This window comes from Syngnathus typhle, linkage group LG19, assembly GCF_033458585.1.
Source record: "Syngnathus typhle isolate RoL2023-S1 ecotype Sweden linkage group LG19, RoL_Styp_1.0, whole genome shotgun sequence".
In the NCBI taxonomy this organism is placed as follows: domain Eukaryota; kingdom Metazoa; phylum Chordata; class Actinopteri; order Syngnathiformes; family Syngnathidae; genus Syngnathus; species Syngnathus typhle.
In genome coordinates this window covers 815,750-837,637 of record NC_083756.1, presented here as the reverse complement: position 1 = coordinate 837,637, position 21,888 = coordinate 815,750, and the positions used below count along the sequence as shown (strand labels likewise).

At 43.0% G+C, this 21,888-nt stretch overlaps 1 protein-coding gene across 6 annotated transcripts in view; it reads left to right on the top strand.

The window, feature by feature from the left end:
- Positions 1-21,888, top strand: part of stau2 (staufen double-stranded RNA binding protein 2) — an 85,164-nt gene that overhangs the window by 34,479 nt on the left and 28,797 nt on the right. For all 6 annotated transcript variants that reach the window (XM_061265921.1, XM_061265923.1, XM_061265922.1 and 3 more), the window contains 4 exons: positions 2,546-2,705; positions 3,434-3,541; positions 18,430-18,642; positions 18,723-18,860. In XM_061265921.1, coding sequence (XP_061121905.1) covers positions 2,546-2,705; positions 3,434-3,541; positions 18,430-18,642; positions 18,723-18,860 — 619 coding nt within the window. The remainder of the gene's footprint in view (positions 1-2,545; positions 2,706-3,433; positions 3,542-18,429; positions 18,643-18,722; positions 18,861-21,888) is intronic.

The following is a 21,888-nucleotide window of genomic DNA, read 5'->3' as shown; positions in this document are numbered from 1 at the left end:
GATTTAAGATTTGGAGTGACGAATGGTGTGATATTATTGCTTATATAATAGTTATTTGATATATAATTTATATATCGTTATATGGGCCTGTGGAATATTTTGAAGTGCAATCTCCATCAGCGGCGCGCACCGATTGTTGACATAAAGGACGATCGATGGATTTAATGAATTGGAGTGACACAGATGGTTTTATAAACGTGTTATTTATGTAATAGTTATTTGAATAACTCTGAATGTTACGTCAGGCCCGTTCTCAGCTCTTCGTTTGTGTTTATGTCACGTTAGCTTACCTATCGTTTAGCCTGTTGTTGCTCGTTCATGTCTGTTCTCTGTGTTGGATTTTGTCGAATAAATGTCCCCCAAAATGCGACTTATACTCCAGAGCGACTTGTATATGTTTTTTTTCACGTTATTGTGCATTTTATGGTTAATCCGACCTATATTCCGGAGCGACTTTTAGTCAGAAAAATACGGTATGTTAATAATGATGTGCTGTCATTGTAGAAATTTTTTTTGTTTTCATGCGGCGCGTGTTGGCCTTTTTGTTTTTTTTGCCACGATACAAAGGTTTGTCACAGTATCCACTTTGTCCTAATAGAGTAGACCATGTCCTCGGAATTTATTCATCCAAATTTTTTCTTCTTGACACATTTTTTTTACATCATCACGCAAGTGCTAATACACAAAATGCAGAATTTTTGTGTATTAGCACTTGCGTGCAGCCAAAAGGAAGAAAATCAATTAATGATGGACACAGAGACTGAAGTATGAGGGAAGGAAGGAGGGAGGGAAAACAAGTACATGTCTGGCAAGACATTGAAAGAAAGTGCAGCTGGAGGAACAACAAGGCCTGTCCAAGGTTGTTTTTTTTGTCCTCCTCTCCACAAAGGCTCTGTCACTCTATTGCTCACAAAGCAGCACCGTCCCCGCAGTTCTGGCTGTATTTTCATGTTTGTAGTGAAAGTTGGCCACGAGCCTTCATGGTGGAAAGCCACCGCATGTCGTGTTGCATTTCCTCTCTTCGGCCTCGCAATTGGATCTTGTTAAATATTCGCTCTGGTGTTCAAAGATAGAAAATTAGCTTGCCGCATTAAAAACTGCTCCCGGACTAAGAGTCACCTTGTCATTTGCGGGATTAATTGAATGGCCATATCTCTGGTTTTCAATTATGAGAGATCAAAGATTGAACACGTATGTGCGCGCTAGTGCGAAATGCTAAAATCATGAGTCATACCCACACACGTCATCATCCACGTCATTTTTTCGAATTATTATTTTCTTTTTTTTTTCCCCTCCACCCTCCCTACAGGTGTCCTGGCCAGACTCCCGCTTTGTAGTAATAATAATATGAATAATAATTGATAACATACATGCAGAGCAAGCCAGCAGGCAGCGATGTGATTTGCTTGCGCACGTGATTCCGCTGCACATACTTGTGCTCTCCCATGTTTTTGGCTCGCTGGGTTTCCCACGTTGTAGAATAGGGTCTCCCACCGGCCTCCCCTTCCATCGCCCTCCACCCCAGGCCTTCCTCTTGCGTTTTCTGTTTTCGCCTTGCCTTCTACCCCTTCGGTCCCGTTTTTCATTTTTGCGCGTAATCCCTCAGTCTCTTCCTCCCTTGCACCTGTACGCCATGTTCTAGCCCCAGCTGCTTCCATCTCAGCTCAGCGCTGTTGGCCCAAGCCCATGTTGCACTTGGCATATCCTCTGAGACCGAGGCTGATCTTGACGTGCGAGGGCCAGGCAAGTCTCCGCCCAGGGAAGGAGCTGAAAGCAGATGGATGTGGAAGGACGGACAAACTGACGGCTGCGGGCTGAGGAAAAGACCTCCTGCCATTTACAGGATAAAATGTTTTTGCAGGAAATATACAAAGGAGACAGTCGGAATATTTAAAAAACAAAACAAAGACATATTAGCATAGTCAGGAGGACAAGCGTGTGATTCTCTTGTCTTTATGGTGAACTTTGATTAGACTGTCCTACTTGGCTGAGAATGACATGACGTCAGCAGCCATGTATGAAAGCAGAGGACAGGCAAAACGGATATTAAAAACTTTGGATTCCCCCCACCTCTTGTTAGCTTTCCCACTATTTCTCTTTCTTTGCCCTCCCTCCCTTCTGCAGACGTCCCCCCCCCCTTCCCAGACCCAGTGGGGGGGGGGGGGGGTCGGTCACCACATGGACTTGTAGACCACTCTATCACTCGCCTGACAGCTTAGTCCCACTCTGTCCGGACCCAATGAAAGAGAACAAAATCTATGTTGAGGATCAGAAGAAATAGAAGAGGATATATGTGTCCCTTTGCTTTGTTTGGCAAGCCCAAGCCGAGAAATAAAAGTAAGACATCAGTTAAGTGATTGGCCAACGGGGTATTGTGTCGTAATTGACCCCAATGTGCTGCGCGACCTTTTATTTTTACAGGTACATAAAATAGGTTAGATTGCCTCCTAATGTTCAAGCCTCCTTTTTGTTTTTCAATTTGACAAAGATCTTCTCATTTGTGGGGGACATGAGCAACTCCTAATTTGATGAACTTGTGTCTCAGGTACCATTACCCAATCCCCAAGATCTTCTACGTCCAGCTCTCCGTGGGGAGTCACGAGTTCATCGGGGAGGGGCGCACTCGCCAAGCGGCCAGACACAGCGCTGCCATGAAGGCCCTCCAAGCCCTCCGCAATGAGCCCATCCCCGAAAGACCACCACAGGTTGCTTTTAAAAAAAATCTTACCTCCTTTTTTTTTGTCTCTCAGCGCGTCTGCACCTTTCCGTTTCCCCCTCAGGCGAATTTGCCAAGTGTTATTGTTTTGTACGGCAAATCAATTTACCCCAGATGCTCACAACCTGCTAATTGCCAGTAATTCGGCTTTTGTTACATTTTGCTTGCGTTATTTGCTTGACCCATGTGTGCCAAAATTAACCGTTACGTGACACCAAAAGAGTCTGTACTTGCGCGCTCACTTTTTCACTAAATAGTAAATCAAAGGCGAGTTCATAAACATAGCATGATCTGCCAAGTTTGAAATATTAGTCAGTCACATTTCAGCACTTAAGGATTTTGTTTAGAGTTAGCCTTTGAGCTATTCAGAATTTATTTACAATAAAAATAAATGTCACGCATTTGTTGTTTTGCCTGTGACCCTCAAATATTCGATTCCCACGTACCAACCTAGTACATACACTTGACAAACTTCAGTTATCTAATTTCTGCTCGTAGGAGAAAATGTTTCACGATATTCACGGTGATTAATTTGTCTCACGGGAATGAAGAGTTGATATACAGCTGTGCTTTTCCAATACGGTGAGCCAGTCGTCAAATGAGAATCATAACTTGGCTGACGTTGCACCTCCTCGATTTGTAATTTTACAACATGGCTGGACACACTTCTCCAACAGTCATGGATGATTCTGAAGTTTTTCTTGATTCTTTCGTTAGGATCTAGAAGAAAAGGTGGAGAGTGAGGAGGGCGTTGATGCCAGCAAGTCAGAAATTAGCCTGGTCTATGAAATTGCCCTGAAGAGGAACTTGACTGTCAACTTTGAGGTAAGAAGATATGCTCAAGGTTTTGTGTCTTGTAGAGATTTGAAAGACTTCTTGACTTTGACTGACCATGAAAAACAAAAAAAACAATGATGTCCTCTGTAAGGTTTAATTCGCTGACTGAATAACTATTAAGAGAAGAGCAACAGCAAACAAACCATAAGTGAGACGGAATATTAAGTCTTTTCTCGCGAGGAGTGCAGTACAGATAGCTTCACAACAATCTCACTACACTATCCGTATGCACTCCTGCTCTTTTTATTTGGATTTGCCCTACCCACAAAATGAGACAAGCCCTCTAAAAGGGGAGGAGGGAAGCACGGGGGCTTTGTCTCGTAAGAAGAAAAATCACAAGGTGTTACATACTGATTAGGGGTGTAACGATACATCGATATACATCGATTCATCGATATAATGATCTACGATTTATTGGCATCGATGCTAAACGTAAACATCGATTTATATCGCCGTGTTTGACTTCGGACATTAGACGCGACTTTATTTTGAAATCCAGTTCATTGTTGCTTGCTTCCTCTTTCCGGGAGCAGGGAGCAGTGCGCGGCATTGTGTTGTGAGCAGAGCAGGCACGTGAAAGGGGAGTCGACAACTAGTACGCGGCTCCTGGGCTGGTGCTATGGCTAGTGTCTAAAAAGGCGAGGAAATTTGCTCCCCTTTAGGCTTCAAGTCATTCCTTTGGAAGCACTTTGGATTCCAAAGAAAAGATGGCTCAACGGACAAGACACGTGCAGTTTGTAAATCCTGCCATGCGGTGATCAAATATTCAGGGACCACAAATCTCGCCGCACATTTAAAGAAAAAACACGACATCAAAGTTCAGTGTTAAAATAAGCACTTTGTATACTGCAATACTCTTGTAATTTCCTAAATAAAGAGTTTGCAGTACCTTGTTGATTTTGCGTATGAATTGTTATAAATCAGGATATTGTTCTATATTTTTTATTAAAAAAAAAAAAAATCGATCGTAGAGCACTATATCGCGATATATCGTGAATGAATCGCAGCAGGCTTTAAGATATCGGCAAATATCGTATCGTAGTTCTTTATATCGATATTATATCGTATCGTGACAAAACCCGCGATTTACACCCCTAATGTTTACGTTTAGCATCGATGCCAATAAATCGTAGAGCATTATATCGATTAATCGATGTGTATCGATGAATCGTTACACCCCTAATATATATACATTTTTCTAACAATTCCCTCCTGTTTATCATAAGTTCTCAGAGACCATCTTATCACCTAAAAGCGGCCACTTCAAAAAGATTTTCAGCCGTAGGAGCACAAATAAGTTTACACCAAGAAAGGATAAACGTTGCGATATTATCATTCGGGAACACCCAGATCTGGGAAGAAGTCTGTAAACCCAAGTGCAAAAATTCCATCATCATTATCGTTATCATCAACATGCTGGCGTTCAGACATTAGGTATACCCCGGCCATCTTGTCTTCCATGGGCGATATTGCTGTAGTGATGAGACGATTAAACAGAGCACGGAGACATGGAATACAACAACAACCACACAAGGTGAGTATAGCAGTAATTGAGGACACAAGGGCTTTATACTTCCCAAAAGCAGTCATCCACTCTTTCAACCTCGTTTTTAGGTATTGCAAGCCTGCAATCGCCTTCGTCAGGCTCCCATCAGGGGCGGTGTCATTCTGGATGAAGGCGCAGCATTGTTCCCTGAACATTGCGCAGACCCTTCCTTTCTCAGACAACAACATAACAAGAGCATTGCGGTTCTGGTTGACATTAGGGGAGGCGTGGCTAGCTGTTCGTGCACTGCCTCAGTCCCGCTTGTGTCAGTTTGCCCAATTTCTGCATGTTGCAATGGTTGTAATTTAACATGTTGACGTTCTTGTTCATTGTACACCACCAGCAAATGGAAGAATCCCATCCTGCTACAATTTGGTCAATTAATTCTTATTAATCAGGAACTCCTCTGGGAACTCTGATTGCATCAATTTCAGTCAGATCATTGTCGCCTCTCAAATTTAAAGACATTTTGTTTGTTTTTCCAGCTTTTTCCCAGATCTTGGCATGTTGATACATATACAATTTAGCTTGACTACATTCTCTGAAAGCAATGGCTTCTTTTTTTTTTTTTTTTTTCAATGGATATTACTGTATAGAATGCTCTGTCACACATTTCACAGTCAGTAGATGTGACAGATTTCACACTATCTTTGTCAATGGCAATGATACAACATAAAGAATCGGTCGCAAATCCATACATATGACATTTTTGTTTCTGTCTTTGCAGCTTGTTTTGCCATTAGCAATCAATTGTTTTGTTTTTCAGTTACTCTTATAGTTACCTGAAACAAATCATCCACATTAATTTTAGATATAATCATCCCATTCTTTAACATCTACAGCGGTTGTTGACAAAGTACACAAAAAAACATCATACTTTCATGGCGGTCCAGATCCGACACAGCAGATCATCCTGCAAAGGTCAAATTGATCTTTTAAACAGCATTGTTTCTTTTTTTTTTATTTCTTTTTTTTTTTATTTCTACCAAATTTTAATCATCCTTAGTTTCCCACTTAGTTTCAAAACATGGTAATCTATATTGTCGCCCAAACAATTTTATACGGGGTTAAACCCACAGTAATTGTAATATTTATGAACAGTTTGACCAGGTCTAAACATTTTGTCCATGATCTTCCAGTTTTTTCCATGCACATTTTCACACTTTATACCAGTCCTGTCATGAGAATCAATTTCCGAAATCCCATATCTGGGTATTATTTCTTTACATAACGTTTTTGCCACTGTTAAGGCATTCAGTGTTTTTGTTGAAGCCAATTCAAACCATTTTGAGAATGTATCTATTATGACCAGGCAGTATAACCCTGTGGATTGTGTTTACAATGTTAAACGAGCTCTACAAAAAAAAATTGTTTTGAAAATGTTTTGAATGTGAATCAAATCCGTTTGTTGTATAAAGCTGACTGACCAGCCCCACTAGCCCTCCTCTTGAGCCATGTGACAGGCACTACGGCTCAATATTGCTGCCCATTTGTATAGGTTCCTTGGTAGGACAGGTCTGTCTTCTGGTCATTTATAGATACCATTCTCCACTCTTGCCCCTCTTTTTATCCATAATCGAATTTCAGTCTATGGACTTTGTCGCTGCACATCTTTAAAAACGCTTCAGTAATTTATTCTGCTTCTTGTGTATAAAATGTGAAGCGTCTTTTGCACTACAGCTATGCGGTTCCGTCTACAAGCTTGCTACCTCTTGAATTTAATCAGCTTCTTGTGTTTGTGCCCTGCACACGTGCATATAGCTATTTTTCGTGGCAATTAGACTGCTTCCACAACTAGCTTAGTTGTAGTTTCTTGTAGTTTCTTTAGTTACTTTTCAATAATTTTCTCATCATTTATCACAAGAACCTTAGCAATTTGAATAAAAATCAAAATGTATGTTATATTTTACTCAATTGTATGATTTAGAGTAGCGGTGTCCAAACTACGGCCCGCGGGCCGCAGTTGGCCCGCGGTCCAGTTTTTATTGGCCCGCAGCAAATTCTGAAAACATAATTGAATGTGGCCCGCACAACAGCTTGAGCACTTCTCAGTTTCCACACTAGATGGAGCCAGCCACACAAAGCACCCCCCCCCCCCCCCAAGAGAAGCGAACGCGCAGCGTTTGATTTGACGTCACACTAGCAGGGAGAGAAGCGAACGCGCTGCGCTTGACATCCAATTAGCACAAGAAGAGAAGCGAACGCGCAGCGTTCATTTTGACGTCACACTAGCACCCCACCGGGAGAGAAGCGAACGTGCTGCGCTTGACGTCCGATTAGCCCCCCCCCCTACCCCCCTCCCGGAAGAGAAGGGAACGCACAATGTTTACGTCCCACTAGACACCCCCCCCCCGGCAGAGAAGCGACAACAAATATTGGCCCCTGGGCCCTTTCACGTTACTAAATATGGCCCTCCTTGCAAAAAGTTTGGACACCCCTAATTTAGAGAATCCATATGTAGTAAAGTGTTGTATTACTACATATGATTTCATCTTCATTTAATTTTGACACACCTTTCAAAATGCTACTCAGTGTCCCAGTGCACACATGTTTTGCGTGTGTAACTGGTTGTCACAACCCGTGTTCCACATCCTAACCTTTCATCCTTCCAGGTGTCAAACCAATCAAGATAAAAGATAAAAAACAACAAAATAACCGCCAGTAAATTAATGTAATAGTCAATTGTTGTTGTCTCTTAACTTTAACTAACTCAATTACTCTCTTATTCTCAAATGTAAAAACTTGTGTAGTCTTGACACAACCAATTGACTATTTCTTCTAAATTTAGCTTTGAAATATTATTTAATAATTTTGCTTCATCCAATTCCAGAAAGCAAGTTCTTTCCATCTTTCAAATTTTATTTCATCAGGGCTAGGCATTAATGCAGTGTGGACCAGTTTCTGCCCACAAAAAATTGCTTGCCTGCCTTTTCTTCTTATTTTCACAAAATTGCTTTTGTTTTGCGGTGCAAATCAGATAGACTACAGTCTAGCAAATTCTTTTGTGCACCTACATTAGCCAATTTTAACACATAACACTGACAGCACACAGACAACACAAAAACTTACAGCAGAGACACAGCTCACAAACAATACAAACAAACAACGCTGCGCAAACGTCATCCTCTATTTTGACGTTTTGGTTATACTTTTGTTTTCTCATCAGTGCCTTTTATCCTTCATGCAAATATTGTCACATCTTCCTTAAGCATCACCCTGCTTCAAATATTCAAACATTCTCTGAGAAACTCACACTTTCCCAGCTTCGCCCGCAGCCACAGCATCGCTCGTGCGAGGGGGGGGCGCAGCATCAATGTTGATTGGTCACAGGCTGGCCATTTCCTGCAACAACCATGATGCCGGCCCACCGCCCACACGAGCATAGCAAAGGCCCAAGCGCACAGCCCCGCGACTACGCGCGAGCGCAGGCACACTTATCAGTCTCGCCCTCTCAAAGGGCAGGCCAACTTTGCTGTTGCCCCCTCCATCATGTTCACATCAACATCTTTCACTGTCCTCTACACAACATTTGCTGTCTCTTATTCTCGTCCTATCAATCCACCGTTCTAGTCACTTTCTGCCACACACGTCTTATTTTCTCTACTGCCCTATTATTCCTCAACAGCCTCCTGAACATTCTCCATTACTGATTTCTTCCATAGGACACACATCTCACTCGCACTCATACACACACCCATTCATGAGGATCCTCTGCGCGCACACACACACCAGCACAAAAGGATGACGCACAACATACGTATAAGACCTAGGGGTGTAACGATTAGGGGTGTAACGATACATCGATACACATCGATTAATCGATATAATGCTCTACGATTTATTGGCATCGATGCTAAAGGTAAACATTAGCGGTGTAACGATACATCGATTAATCGATATAATGCTCTACGATTTATTGGCATCGATGCTAAAGGTAAACATCGATTTATATCGCCGTGTTTGACCTCGGACATTAGACGCGACTTTATTTTGAAATCCAGTTCATTGTTGCTTGCTTCCTCTTTCCGGGAGCAGTGCGCCCGGCGTTGTTGTGTTGTGAGCAGAGCAGGCACGTGAAAGGGGAGGCGACAACTAGTACGCGGCTCCTGGGCTGGTGCTATATGGCTAGTGTCCAAAAAGACGAGGAAATTGGCTCCACTTTAGGCTTCAAGTCATTCTTTGGAAGTACTTTGGATTCCAAAGAAAAGATGACTCAACGGACAAGACACGTGCAGTTTGTCAATCCTGCCATGCGGTGATCAAATATTCAGTGAGCACAAATCTCGCCGCACATTTAAAGAAAAAACACCACATCAAAGTTCAGTGTTAAAATAAGCACTTTGTATACTACAATACTCTTGTCATTTCCTAAATAAAGAGTTTGCAGTACCTTGTTGATTTTGCGTATGAATTGTTATAAATCAGGAGATCGTTTTATATTTTTTATTAAAAAAAAAAAAAATTAAATCGATCGTAGAGCACTATATCGCGATATATCGTGAATGAATCGCAGCAGGCTTTAAGATATCGGCAAATATCGTATCGTAGTTCTTTATATCGATATTATATCGTATCGTGACAAAACCCGCGATTTACACCCCTAGTAAACATAGATTTATATCGCCGTGTTTGACCTCGGACATTAGACGCGACTTTATTTTGAAATCCAGTTCATTGTTGCTTGCTTCCTCTTTCCGGGAGCAGTGCGCCCGGCGTTGTTGTGTTGTGAGCAGAGCACGCACGTGAAAGGGGAGGCGACAACTAGTACGCGGCTCCTGGGCTGGTGCTATGGCTAGTGTCCAAAAAGACGAGGAAATTTGCTCCCCTTTAGGCTTCAAGTCATTCGTTTGGAAGCACTTTGGATTCCAAAGAAAAGATGGCTCAACGGACAAGACACGTGCAGTTTGTAAATCCTGCCATGCGGTGATCAAATATTCAGGGAGCACAAATCTCGCCGCACATTTAAAGAAAAAACACGACATCAAAGTTCAGTGTTAAAGTAAGCAATTTGTATACTACAATACTCTTGTAATTTCCTAAATAAAGAATTTGCAGTACCTTGTTGATTTTGCGTATGAATTGTTATAAATCAGGATATTGTTCTATATTTTTTATTTAAAAAAAAAAAAATCGATCGTAGAGCACTATATCGCGATATATCGTGAATGAATCGCAGCAGGGTTTAAGATATCGGCAAATATCGTATCGTAGTTCTTTATATCGATATTATATCGTATCGTGACAAAAACCGCGATTTACACCCCTAGTAACGATATATCGATACACATCGATTAATCGATATAATGCTCTACGATTTATTGGCATCGATGCTAAACGTAAACATCGATTTATATCGCCGTGTTTGACCTCGGACATTAGACGCGACTTTATTTTGAAATCCAGTTCATTGTTGCTTGCTTCTTCTTTCCGGGAGCGCACTGCGCGTGTTGTGTTGTGAGCAGAGCACGCACGTGAAAGGGGAGTCGACAACAAGTACGCGGCTCCTGGGCTGGTGCTATGGCTAGTGTCCAAAAAGACGAAGAAATTTGCTCCCCTTTAGGCTTCAAGTCATTCGTTTGGAAGCACTTTGGATTCCAAGGAAAATATGGCTCAACGGACAAGATATATATCGTATCGTGACAAAACCCGCGATTTACACCCCTAATAAGACCACATAGATCCCACTAAGAACACCTTTTTGCTCGTCTTACTTGTCAGATTTATTCTTTATTTTACTTTTAGAAGCTATTTGTAATTCTTTTCCATTTATTTAGCCAGTTTTAACTTCAGTGTTTCTTTATCCTACTTTATCCTTTTAACATAAATATCTCCTATATATTTAAGCTAATTTCTCTTTAATTTTGGTAGCCAGGTTCCCACTTCATTACATGGAAACCTGATTTGATTTGATTTTGGCCTAGTCATAACTGTCTTTGTTCATTTGTGCAGTCACGTGCCATGTGACCGTTTTCTCCGCAATTCCCACATTCTCGTTCACTATAAGGTACAAACCCTCTCCAGTGGCCCTTGGAGCCTCCTCTATTTGATCCTCCTCGTCCTCTTTTGCTTTTCCACCCTCTGCCTGTATTTTGGTAAAAAGTGTCACTATCCTGGTCTACCAAAAAAGTGTCTTTTGAAGCTTTCATTTGTTTTCGTTTTTGTTTGTCTATTACTACTTTTTCCGCATGAAGGGCATGATTTATGTATTCCTCCAAAGTTCCGGTGTTCATGCCTATATAATGTTTGATCTCCCAGCCTTGTATTGCTGGTCTGGACCCTGCGTGGATGGCATTTTTTAATTGCTGTTGATAAGCACCTTGAGGCGCATTATCTTCCACCAGTCCACTGTGTGTTTTAAACACTTTTGTCATGCGCACTCGATACTCATCAAAGGTTTCATTATCATTTTGCTTCGTTCTCCCTATTTTTGTATAATTTGCTCTGATTTCCTTTGACCAATCAATTTCAAGCGGGCTTTTCTGTCTAGTGGCTCTGTCCGTCAACCCATAAGGAGGTGACTCCTCAATTTTCTGTGTGTCATGTATTTGCGAATACAACTTCGCTATGATCTTTAGTTTTGAATTTGTAGCATGTGTTTTCGCTTCCCGCTCTTGTACTGCTTCTAGTTCTCCCTCAAATTTATATTTTTTAACTCATTTATCGAAACCTTTTTTAAGTCGGTCGGGATCCTGCCTTTCAATTATTTTCCAATCTTTGCATTTTAGTTCATGTTGGGGTAGGGACTTTCGCTTACTATTTAAATTTCCCATGGTTTATTCTTCTAAATTTTGGAGTTGGTAGTTTGAATGGCACCTACAGTGTCCTAAAACCAACTTTATTCACAGGACAGTGGTTTAAAAAATTCGATGTGTGGTAAGTCTCCTTTCACCTCCCCGAAGGGAGCGGAGAGTTCTTGCCTCTGCACCCACACAAAGCCACTGTTTACAATCCTGTGTGTTTATATAGAGGAGCGCTCAAACGAGATCACTCTCAGTCAAACCGTACACAAGCATACCACACTTATTTTTTAATAACAGAGGAGTCCGCCCCTCCTGCTGCGGAATTTAACTAGCTTGAAAGCTAGGGGGCTCCACACCGCCCCTGCGGAATATAACTGTTTCTAATTGCACTTGATAGGGTCTAGAATTTTCAAGGTCTTTAAGTGATCTCTTGTCACTGCTCGTTTTAAGTGACCTCGTCACCGCTCATTCATTTCTTAAGTGACCTCTTGTCACCGCTTGTATTAAGTGACCTCTTGTCACAGCTCATTCATTCCTTTTTAGTAGAATTAATATTCCTACTCACGGTCTGCTGATTCTCCTCCTCGGAAGATCTCGTCAACCCTCCCGGTGTCCAGCCGGACTGATCGAGATAGTCCCGTCAAAGGGCTTTTGTTTACCTTGGCCAAGGATTTTCACCTGCGTCGAAGAGTCCGCTGGACCCGCCAGGTGTGTCGAGATCCCGGAACGAGCCCCCAATTTCTGTCAGGTTTAATTCGCTGACTGAATAACTATTAAGAGAAGAGCAACAGCAAACAAACCACAAGTGAGACGGAATATTAAGTCTTTTCTCGCGAGGAGTGCAGTACAGAAAGCTTCACAACAATCTCACTACACTAATTATCTGTATGCAGTGCTGCTCTTTTTATTTGGATTTGCCCTACCCACAGAATGAGACAAGCCCTCTAAAAGGGGAGGAGGGAAGCACGTGGGCTTTGTCTCGTAAGAAGAAAAATCACAAGGTGTTACATATCGATATGGAACAGTGTGAGAAAGAGTACGAGAAACCATTCTTTGTGTCTGTGATGAATTCAGGAAACATGAGTGATCAGCGATCATTCTTTGTGCCTGTGATGAAATCAGGAAACATGAGTGATCAGCGATCATTCTTTGTTGAAAAGGAACTGTCTTGGTAGATGTCATCATTTTGCTGAGTTGTCAGCTTCAACCTGTCTGACCCAGCTGTAATCTCTCTTTCTTCTGTGGTACAGCAAGGCCAAACAGCAAGCATATATTGCAGTAATATTGCGGTAATATTGCGGTAAAGCATCGACTAGAGAACGCATGATAACATATATATACATTTTTCTAACATCTAACTGTTCTCTTTGGCTTTTCACCATATTTCAGCTGACGTATCAGGGCTCGAAGCTTATTTTTTGCCCAAGTTGCCCTCGGGCAAGTTGGAGAAAATTTTACTTGCCCGAAACAAAATTTTACTTGCCCGAATTTTTTTGGAGTGGATTTTTACTTGCCCGACACGGAAACAAGCTCTGCTGGTGCGCAGGCGCAGAAGAGCCAGGGACGAGGGAGCATGCATTTAATTACGAAGCGCTTTGCCGTTATCAATGTATTGCAGACTTACACGAGAAACTAACCGCTCCCTAGAAAACAAAATGTCGGACCATAAGCGGCAGAAGTTGCGAGAAATTATGCACAAAATCGTCTTTTTACAGCTTGAAAACATGGTATTATGGCAGGGCAAGTTCGGGCAAGTGAGGAAAAATTCTACTTGCCCGTCTGCCATCGCTACTTGCCCCGGGCAATCGGGCAATCGTTAGTTTCGAGCCCTGCGTATCCAATAAGTTGTCCCTCATCGCCCATTCTCCTCACCACTTCGAGGTGCCAAAAACAAGAGAGGCTCGGTATATTTTGCATGCCTCCTCCCTTCCTGCTGCCATTGAATCTCTCCTTTCCCCTCCTCAGACCTCGATGGAGTACCGTAATTTCCGGACTAAAAGTCGCTCCGGAATATAGGTCGCATTAGCCATAAAATGCACAATAACGTGAAAAAAATATATACAAGTCGCTCCGAAGCATAAGTCGCATTTTGGGAGGAAATTTATTCGACAAAATCCAACACCAAGAACAGACATGAACGAGCAACAACAGGCTAAACGATAGGTATGCTAACGTGACATAAACACAAACGAGGAGCTGGGAACAGGCCTGACGTAACATTCAGAGTTATTAGAAAAAAATATATTACATAATTAACACGTTTATAAAACCATTTGTGTCACTCCAATTCATTAAATCCATCGATCGTCCATTGTCAACAATGGGTGCGCGCCCCTGACGGCGCTTGCACTTCAAAATATTCCACAGGCCCATATAACGATATATAAATTAGATATCAAATACAGTTTTTTTCCATGTACAATGCGCAAAATTTAACTAATTTATTGTCCTAAAATCTGGGGTGCGCATTATACATGGATACAATTTTATTTTATTTTTTTTTAAGAAAATCATGGTACAAAATTTTTGACGAAAATCTTGTCACGGATGGAGTGTGGAAAGGAACAGGGCGACCAAGTGCAGCTTGGACCAGGGTTCATTGGAGGAACTCAAAACACAGACTTGGTAAACTAACATAACTCTCTAACAAAACCAACAACAGGACTGACTGACAAAGACATGGAACAAAAAGACAGGGTGACATTACCAAAGACAGGAAAAGAAACCAAACAGACATCATGACAGTAACACATGCAATGATCCGACCGAGAGCGAGGGGCAGACAGGACTTAAATACAAAACACGAAACACGAGGCAGGTTAGCGCGGTTACATTGATTGAGGTGACACAGGAAGGGAGGGGCGGCGCGAACAGAAACTATGGCAACCTAGACACATAGCAAAACTGGGGACGAGACATGACAAATCTCCCTCGAAATAAAACTTGAAATCACCTTTCTTCTTGTTTGTTGTCGATCGCGCATCGCATTCAGCCATCCTGCCCAACACAGTCAGTAAAATTCATAATTGACGACACATCGTTTGATGCGATGGTGCAATCCTTGATGGTGTGTTATTGTCAAATATTGTTTGTTTTTTTGTATCAGACGCTTGCTCGATCACCTGCTCGTTTGCTGTCACAATGTGACACAATGTACCCTACACAAATCCGAAACATTTCTTCGCTATTGAGTTGGGTGCGTATTATACATGGGTACAGGCTTTTTTCCAGCATCGACATGCCATTTTTAGGGTGCGTATTATACATGGGGGCGCATTATACATGGAAAAAAACGGTAACTATTATGTAAGCAATAATATTATCAAACCATCTGTGCACTCTATAAATCATTAAATCCATCGATCAAATTCCTCGTCCTTTGTCAACAACGCCGCGCGTGCGCCCTGACGTCAGCCTCGTCGTTATTCCACAGATTTAGTATATAACTACATTGTAGCATTAACAAAGTACAAGGAAAGACGTGGGTTTGGTAAACGGCTCTTTATTTAACAAAACAAACTTCCAGGTGTGTGGCGGCGTGGACTTCCAGCCACGGAGGTGGAAGAGAGATCCATAGAATAGGACCGGGCGTGCGTAAAAGGTAAAAGCCATGACCGAGCCCCATCCACCGTCCCTGGACAGCCACCTGGCCGACCGCCGGTCCCCGACTTCTATCCACGGAGGTGAAAGAGAGCTTTGTAGAGTAGGACATGGCGTGCGTAAGAGCCATGTCCGAGCCCCATCCACCGTGCGTGGTCAGCCACCCAGCCGAGCGCCGGCCCCCGACTTCAATCCACAGAGGTGAAAGAGAGCTCGGTAGAGTGGGACCGGGCGTGGGTAAAAGCCATAATAGTTTTTCAAACCTTCTGTGTCACTCCAAATCCTTAAATCCTTCAAACTCTTCGTCCGCCGTGTCACTTAGAAACAAAGCCGCTAATGATGCCGGTAGTACGTGGGGTCCTTCGTCATCTTCGTCATCCCGTGATCAATCTTTGTCCTTTTTGTAAACAACCGCCGCGGCACGCCGCGTCGCGCTGCTGACGTCACTTGAAATTCAAATTACAGTAATCCCTTGCTACATCGCAGTTCGTTTATCACAGTTTCACTTTTTTTCTTCTTTGGAAAATTTTTGAAAAAAAACACATAAGTCGCTGCTTCTTATAAGACAACCCCCCCCCAAACTATGAAAAAAAATAACGCGACTTATAGTCCGAAAATTACGGTAGTTGGGAAAGCGATGGTTATATAGGTGATAAGTAGGGAAGGAAGCAACACCTAATTCTTTGGTGTTTCCTGCTAATGAGTTAGGAAAGTTATCCTGGCCAGCCCTCCTGCCGCCTGTCCGTTTTTCTTTTTGTTGGAAACACATTTGCTCATCAAACATAGGCGTTCTTCCCGGAATTGCTATTAATACACAAGGATGGCTAAATTCGTGTTGGTGTGATTCATTATCTGTCACTGTGTGGAATTTTCATTTTCACGCCTTGAGTCGCATTCAGTTGCCTGAAGAACACGGAAAGGCGGCACAATTCGTTTTTCACATCTTCAGTGTCCCTGGTCATCTTTCAGGTGCAGACCTCTCACAGCAGTGGCCATGTTTTCACATCTCATTCCTTCCCTCGCAAAATTAGCCGTGAGTCACCGCTAGCCAGCGCCTGATTTCCCATCCCTCCGCGACGATGTGGGTCGCCGCCACCCTCCGAGCCAGTTGGCTCATTTAATCCTCCTGTCAGGCAATATCAAGCAGATGTCGGCATCAAAGAGGAACCCGATCTATAAATCACAGCTTGTTTGTTGGATCGGAGGCAGTTTTTTTCCAAAGAGGGACACAAGAGACTTAGCCAAGAACCACCCATCTTACGAGAAGCTACAACCCCCTCGCCCCCTAAGGCTTGTCCATCCACCAGTCATCAAACAAAAGAGTCTTTCTTCATTTTGCCGGACCCCTACTTTTATTTTAGCTTCCTATCCATGCCGTATTTCTCTTCTATTGTACCTGAGGAGCTCTGGCTGGCCTACGTTCTGTTAGAAATTTGCAAGTGTGACTTAGAAATGAGTGTAATCCGTGGCAGAGCTCGATGGGGGGCTGGCCACCCCTGAAATATGCTCGGATCCCTCTAGGCGCCATGGCAGATCATGTTTTTCCCCCAGTCCTCCAAAGGGAACATGTAATAAATGTTTCAGTGTTTTCTGAAGACATTTAGGGGTTTGTAAAAAATATTTTTCCACGGAAAAAGAAATTCTCGCTCCCCCAGAGCGTGTGCTAGAAACAATTACATGTATTTCTTAAATTATTAGTTTTGTACTCCAAGGCCTCTCTGTGCAACATGCTTCTTTATATAAAGTGTATTCATTGTACAAGAATGCTGACAGGAAAAAAAAAAAAACCTGATAGAAAGCACAGACTGGCCATGCTCTCGAGTGCTTGGCAGTCACGCCGTTTAGAATAGATATGAGAGGTATTTTGTTAAGTATAACCACATTGAGTCCGAATTGAAGATTTTTTTTTTTTAAATCTTACTTTTGGAGAATTTAGTCTTGCCCATTCCTTCCATTTTCACGTTGAACTGGTGCCACGGCCTCCATTAGCGTCATTTTATTTTCTTAACCAAAAACAAACAGCATGCACTTATTTATTGAATGGGCAATTATTGGGACATTATGCCTCAATTCCTGTAATGGCGTAGAATTAGCCTGTGCTGTTCTGCGTTGTGCTGTGTTGTTGTGTCAACTATCCGACAAAATGCTCATGGTTCCACTTATCGCTTTTAATCAGTTCACTGGGTTGAAATGAGCCGTTTGCAGTTTTGTTTGATTGCAACAATTTGCACTGTGAGCCCCACAAATTGTGCTCTGATTAAGGAGCTGTTGGCATCCTGGTTAATGAACACTGCTCGAAAAAAAACAACAACAACACTGATTAGGTGAACTGTGCTAGTGTTCAACTTAATTCTCACTTCTTTTTTGTTTGTTTTCCTTCAATGTTTCAGAGCCACACCTGTTTCTCTCGCTCTCGCTCGCTTGCTCGCTCGCTCTCTCTCTCTCTCTCGCTCGCTCGCACGCACGCACGCACGCACGCACACACACACACACACACACAAACCCAGCTCTGGTACTTCACAGGAAGTAGATGTGATTGCAGAAGCATGACCTAACGCCAGCCGGTGTTTGTTTTAGGTCTCCCAGGTGACCAGAGGCTAGAGGAAGGAAACTGAGTCCTCATCACTAGAGACCGTCATCTAGGAGCATGTTACTCTTAATGTGTTCTTGTACGTCAGTGCCTGTGTGTGTGTGCGTGTGTGTCTTGTATATGAATAACATGAGTATATGGGCGGGTAGCACTGTGACCATTGAGAGCAGATGTTTTAGACCACCTGGTGTAGCTGCTTGCAGAGTGCGCTGCACACGCTTCCCAACACACACACACACCATGACCAAAACACGCATGCACATGGATCCGCGGAAGCCTCTGTACACATATGCAAGACGCACAAGTCTGTTTCGTGTATCAGTCCGGGGGAAAAAACATCTGGAACCAAGTCAACATTTTCATTTGCGGAACTCCCTTTGGACTTGTGTATATGCCATAGGTGTTGAAGGAGAGTGGACCCCCGCACATGAAAAGCTTCCTGACCCGCGTCACCGTTGGGGAATTCTCAGCTGAGGGCGAAGGCAACAGCAAAAAGCTGTCCAAGAAGCGGGCTGCGCTGTCCGTTCTGCAGGACCTGAAGAAGCTTCCCTTCATCCCCGTTGTGGAAAAACCCAAAACACATTACAAGAAACGCACTAAGACCATCCTCAAGGTAGTACTCCAGCCTGAGTGGATGGGCAATTATTTTATTTTGACTTGCGTATCCCACGCTCCTGTCATTTGGTCCTCTAGACGGGACCCGACTATGGCCAGGGCATGAACCCCATCAGCCGCCTGGCCCAGATCCAGCAGGCCAAGAAGGAGAAAGAGCCTGAGTATTTGCTTCTATCAGAGAGGGGGATGCCCCGACGCAGGGAATTCATCATGCAGGTACATAATGACAACACACATCAAGTCGCATATGTTATTACCGTAATTTTCGGACTATAAGTAGCGGGGATTTTTCATAGTTTGGGGGGGGGGGTGCCTTATAATAAGGAGCGACTTATATGTGTTTTTTTTTCAAAACTTTTCCAAAAATAAAAGTGAAACCGCGATGAAGCAAGGGATTACTGTAATTTGAATTTCAAGTGACGTCAGCAGCGCGACGCGGCGGTTGTTTACAAAAGGACAAAGATTGATCACGGGATGACAAAGATGATGAAGGACCCCACGTACTACCGGCATCATTAGCGGCTTTGTTTCTAAGTGACACGGCGGACGAAGAGTTTGAAGGATTTAAGGATTTGGAGTGACACAGAAGGTTTGAAAAACTATTATGGCTTTTACCCACGCCCGGTCCCACTCTACCGAGCTCTCTTTCACCTCCGTGGATTGAAGTCGGGGGGCCGGCGCTCGGCCGGGTGGCTGTCCAGGCACGGTGGATGGGGCTCGGACATGGCTCTTACGCACGCCCGGTCCTACTCTACAAAGCTCTCTTTCACCTCCGTGGATGGAAGTCGAGGGCCGGCGCTCGGCCGGGTAGCTGTGCGGGGACGGTGGATTGGGCTCGGTCATGGCTTTTACGCACGCCCGGTCCTGTTCTATGGATCTTTCTTCCGCCTCTGTGGCTGGAAGTCCACGCCGTCACACGCCTGGTAGTTTGTTTTGTTAAATAAAGAGCCGTTTACCAAACCCACGTCTTTCCTTGTACTTTGTTAAGGCTACAATCTAGTTATATACCGTTTTTTTCCGTGTATAGTGCGCCCCCATGTATAGTACGCACCCCTAAAAATGGCATGCTGATGCTGGAAAAAAGCTTGTACCCATGTATAATACGCACCGAATTTTTATGAATTTTTTTTAAAAAAAAATTTAATTTTTTTTTTTTTTTTTTTTTTTTTTTTAAGTCCCAATGATCGTCACACACGCAGGGAGGCAATGGGTCCCATTTTTATAGTCTTTGGTATAGTCTTAACTAGGCTGGATGTAATTTTTTTTGTTGGCGTTGATTTCTCCGACTGCCCGTAAACGCACCACCGCGCTCCGTGCGCATGGAGCGTGTTTGAAGTGAACAGCAGAGAAGAAAGGAACAAGGCAAAGTGTTGTGAAATAAAATATTACCTGTAATACGGATTTAGGTAGAGAACTGAACTCTCGCTCTTTATATAGCTGACGTGTCTTGCTCATCCGTTCTGCGCATCTGTAATGGCGGCCTCCGTATGATATCCGGTTTGCGTGTGTGCGAGAGCGAGAGAGAGCGAGAGAGAGAGCGTGCGAGAGAACGCTCAACCGTAGCGCGCCGCCGACCGCCCAACTGCACCGGGCTGGCCGATTATTGTGACAGAGCCGTCGCTGAAATTTAGAAGATATTTTTAAAGTCCTGATGTACTTTCTAAAATTTAAGTGGACCTCAGTGCGCACTGCGCAGGGAGCTTAATTGGTGCGGTCGCGCAACCGCAGCGCGCCGGGCGCTCACTGTCGCATTGCTTAAAGAGCGCCTTTGTGTTTTAGGATGAACAGCAGAGACGAAAGGAACAAGGCAAAGTGTTGTGAAATAAAATATTACCTGTAATACGCATTTTGTTATTTGCTGATTGAAACTGCTAATTAAACTGTGAATTGAAACTAATAGGAAGAAAACAACTCTCGCTCTTTATATAGCTGACGTGTCTTGCGCATCCGTTCTGTGCATTTTATTTCACAACACTTTGCCTTTCTTTTCTGCTGTTCACTTCAAACACGCTCCATGCGACCGCAATGCTCTCGTATCAGACGCTTGCTCGATCACCTGCTCGTTTGCTGTCCCGTGCGCGCACGAAGCGCGGTGGTGCGTTTACGGGCAGTCGGAGAAATCAACGCCAACAAAAAAAATTACATCCAGCCTAGTTAAGACCATACCAAAGACTATAAAAATGGGACCCATTGCCTCCCTGCGTGTGTGACGATCATTGGGACTTAAAAAAAAAAAAAAAAAAAAAAATTAAAAAAAAAAAAAATTTTTTTTTTTTTTTTTTTGTACCCATGTATAATGCGCACCCCGGATTTTAGGACAATAAATTAGTAAAATTTTGCGCACTATACACGGAAAAAAACGGTACTACATCTGTGGAATAACGACGAGGCTGACGTCAGGGCGCTCGCGCGGCGTTGTTGACAAAGGACGAGGAATTTGATCGATGGATTTAATGATTTCGAGTGCACAGATGGTTTGATAATACTATTGCTTATATAATAGTTATTTGATATCTAATTTATATATCGTTATATGGGCCTGTGGAATATTTTGAAGTGCAAGGGCCGTCACCGGCGCGCAGGCATTGTTGAAAAAGGACGATCGATGGATTTAATGAATTGGAGTGACATAGATGGTTTTATTAACGTGTTATTTATGTAATAGTTTTTTGAATAACTCTGAATGTTACGTCAGAGCCGTTCTCGGCTCTTCGGTTGTGTTTACGTCACGTTAGCATACCTATCGGTTAGCCTGTTGTTGCTCGTTCATGACTGTTCTTGGTGTTAAATTATAAATAATATAATAAATAAATTGCCCCCCAAAATGCGATTTATACTCCGGAGCGACTTATAGTCCAAAAATTACGGTATTATTATTATCATTATTGTTATTTATTTTTCTGGTCCTTCTCTCGTAAGTGCAACAGAGCATCAAGCTGTTCTCTTTTCTCCGCACATGAGGCCCTGTGAATGTATGTGGCGTTCTTTTGTGTCGCCCGCTCACTCTCTTCTTAAGTTTCCTCATTGTTCTCTGTCACAGGGAGTGAAGAGAGTGTCTGTTTACGTCTCTTTTGTTGCGTTTCAACCGCGACTCGCAGAAAGGAAAAGAAAATGTTTCACCTCGTCTGAAGTGCCTCTAATAGACTGATTGTGTTTATTTTTTGAAGAATTATTGCGTTTACAAGTCATTTACCGTATTTTTCCATATAATCCAGTACGCCTTTTGGTGCAAAAAAAGGCGCAC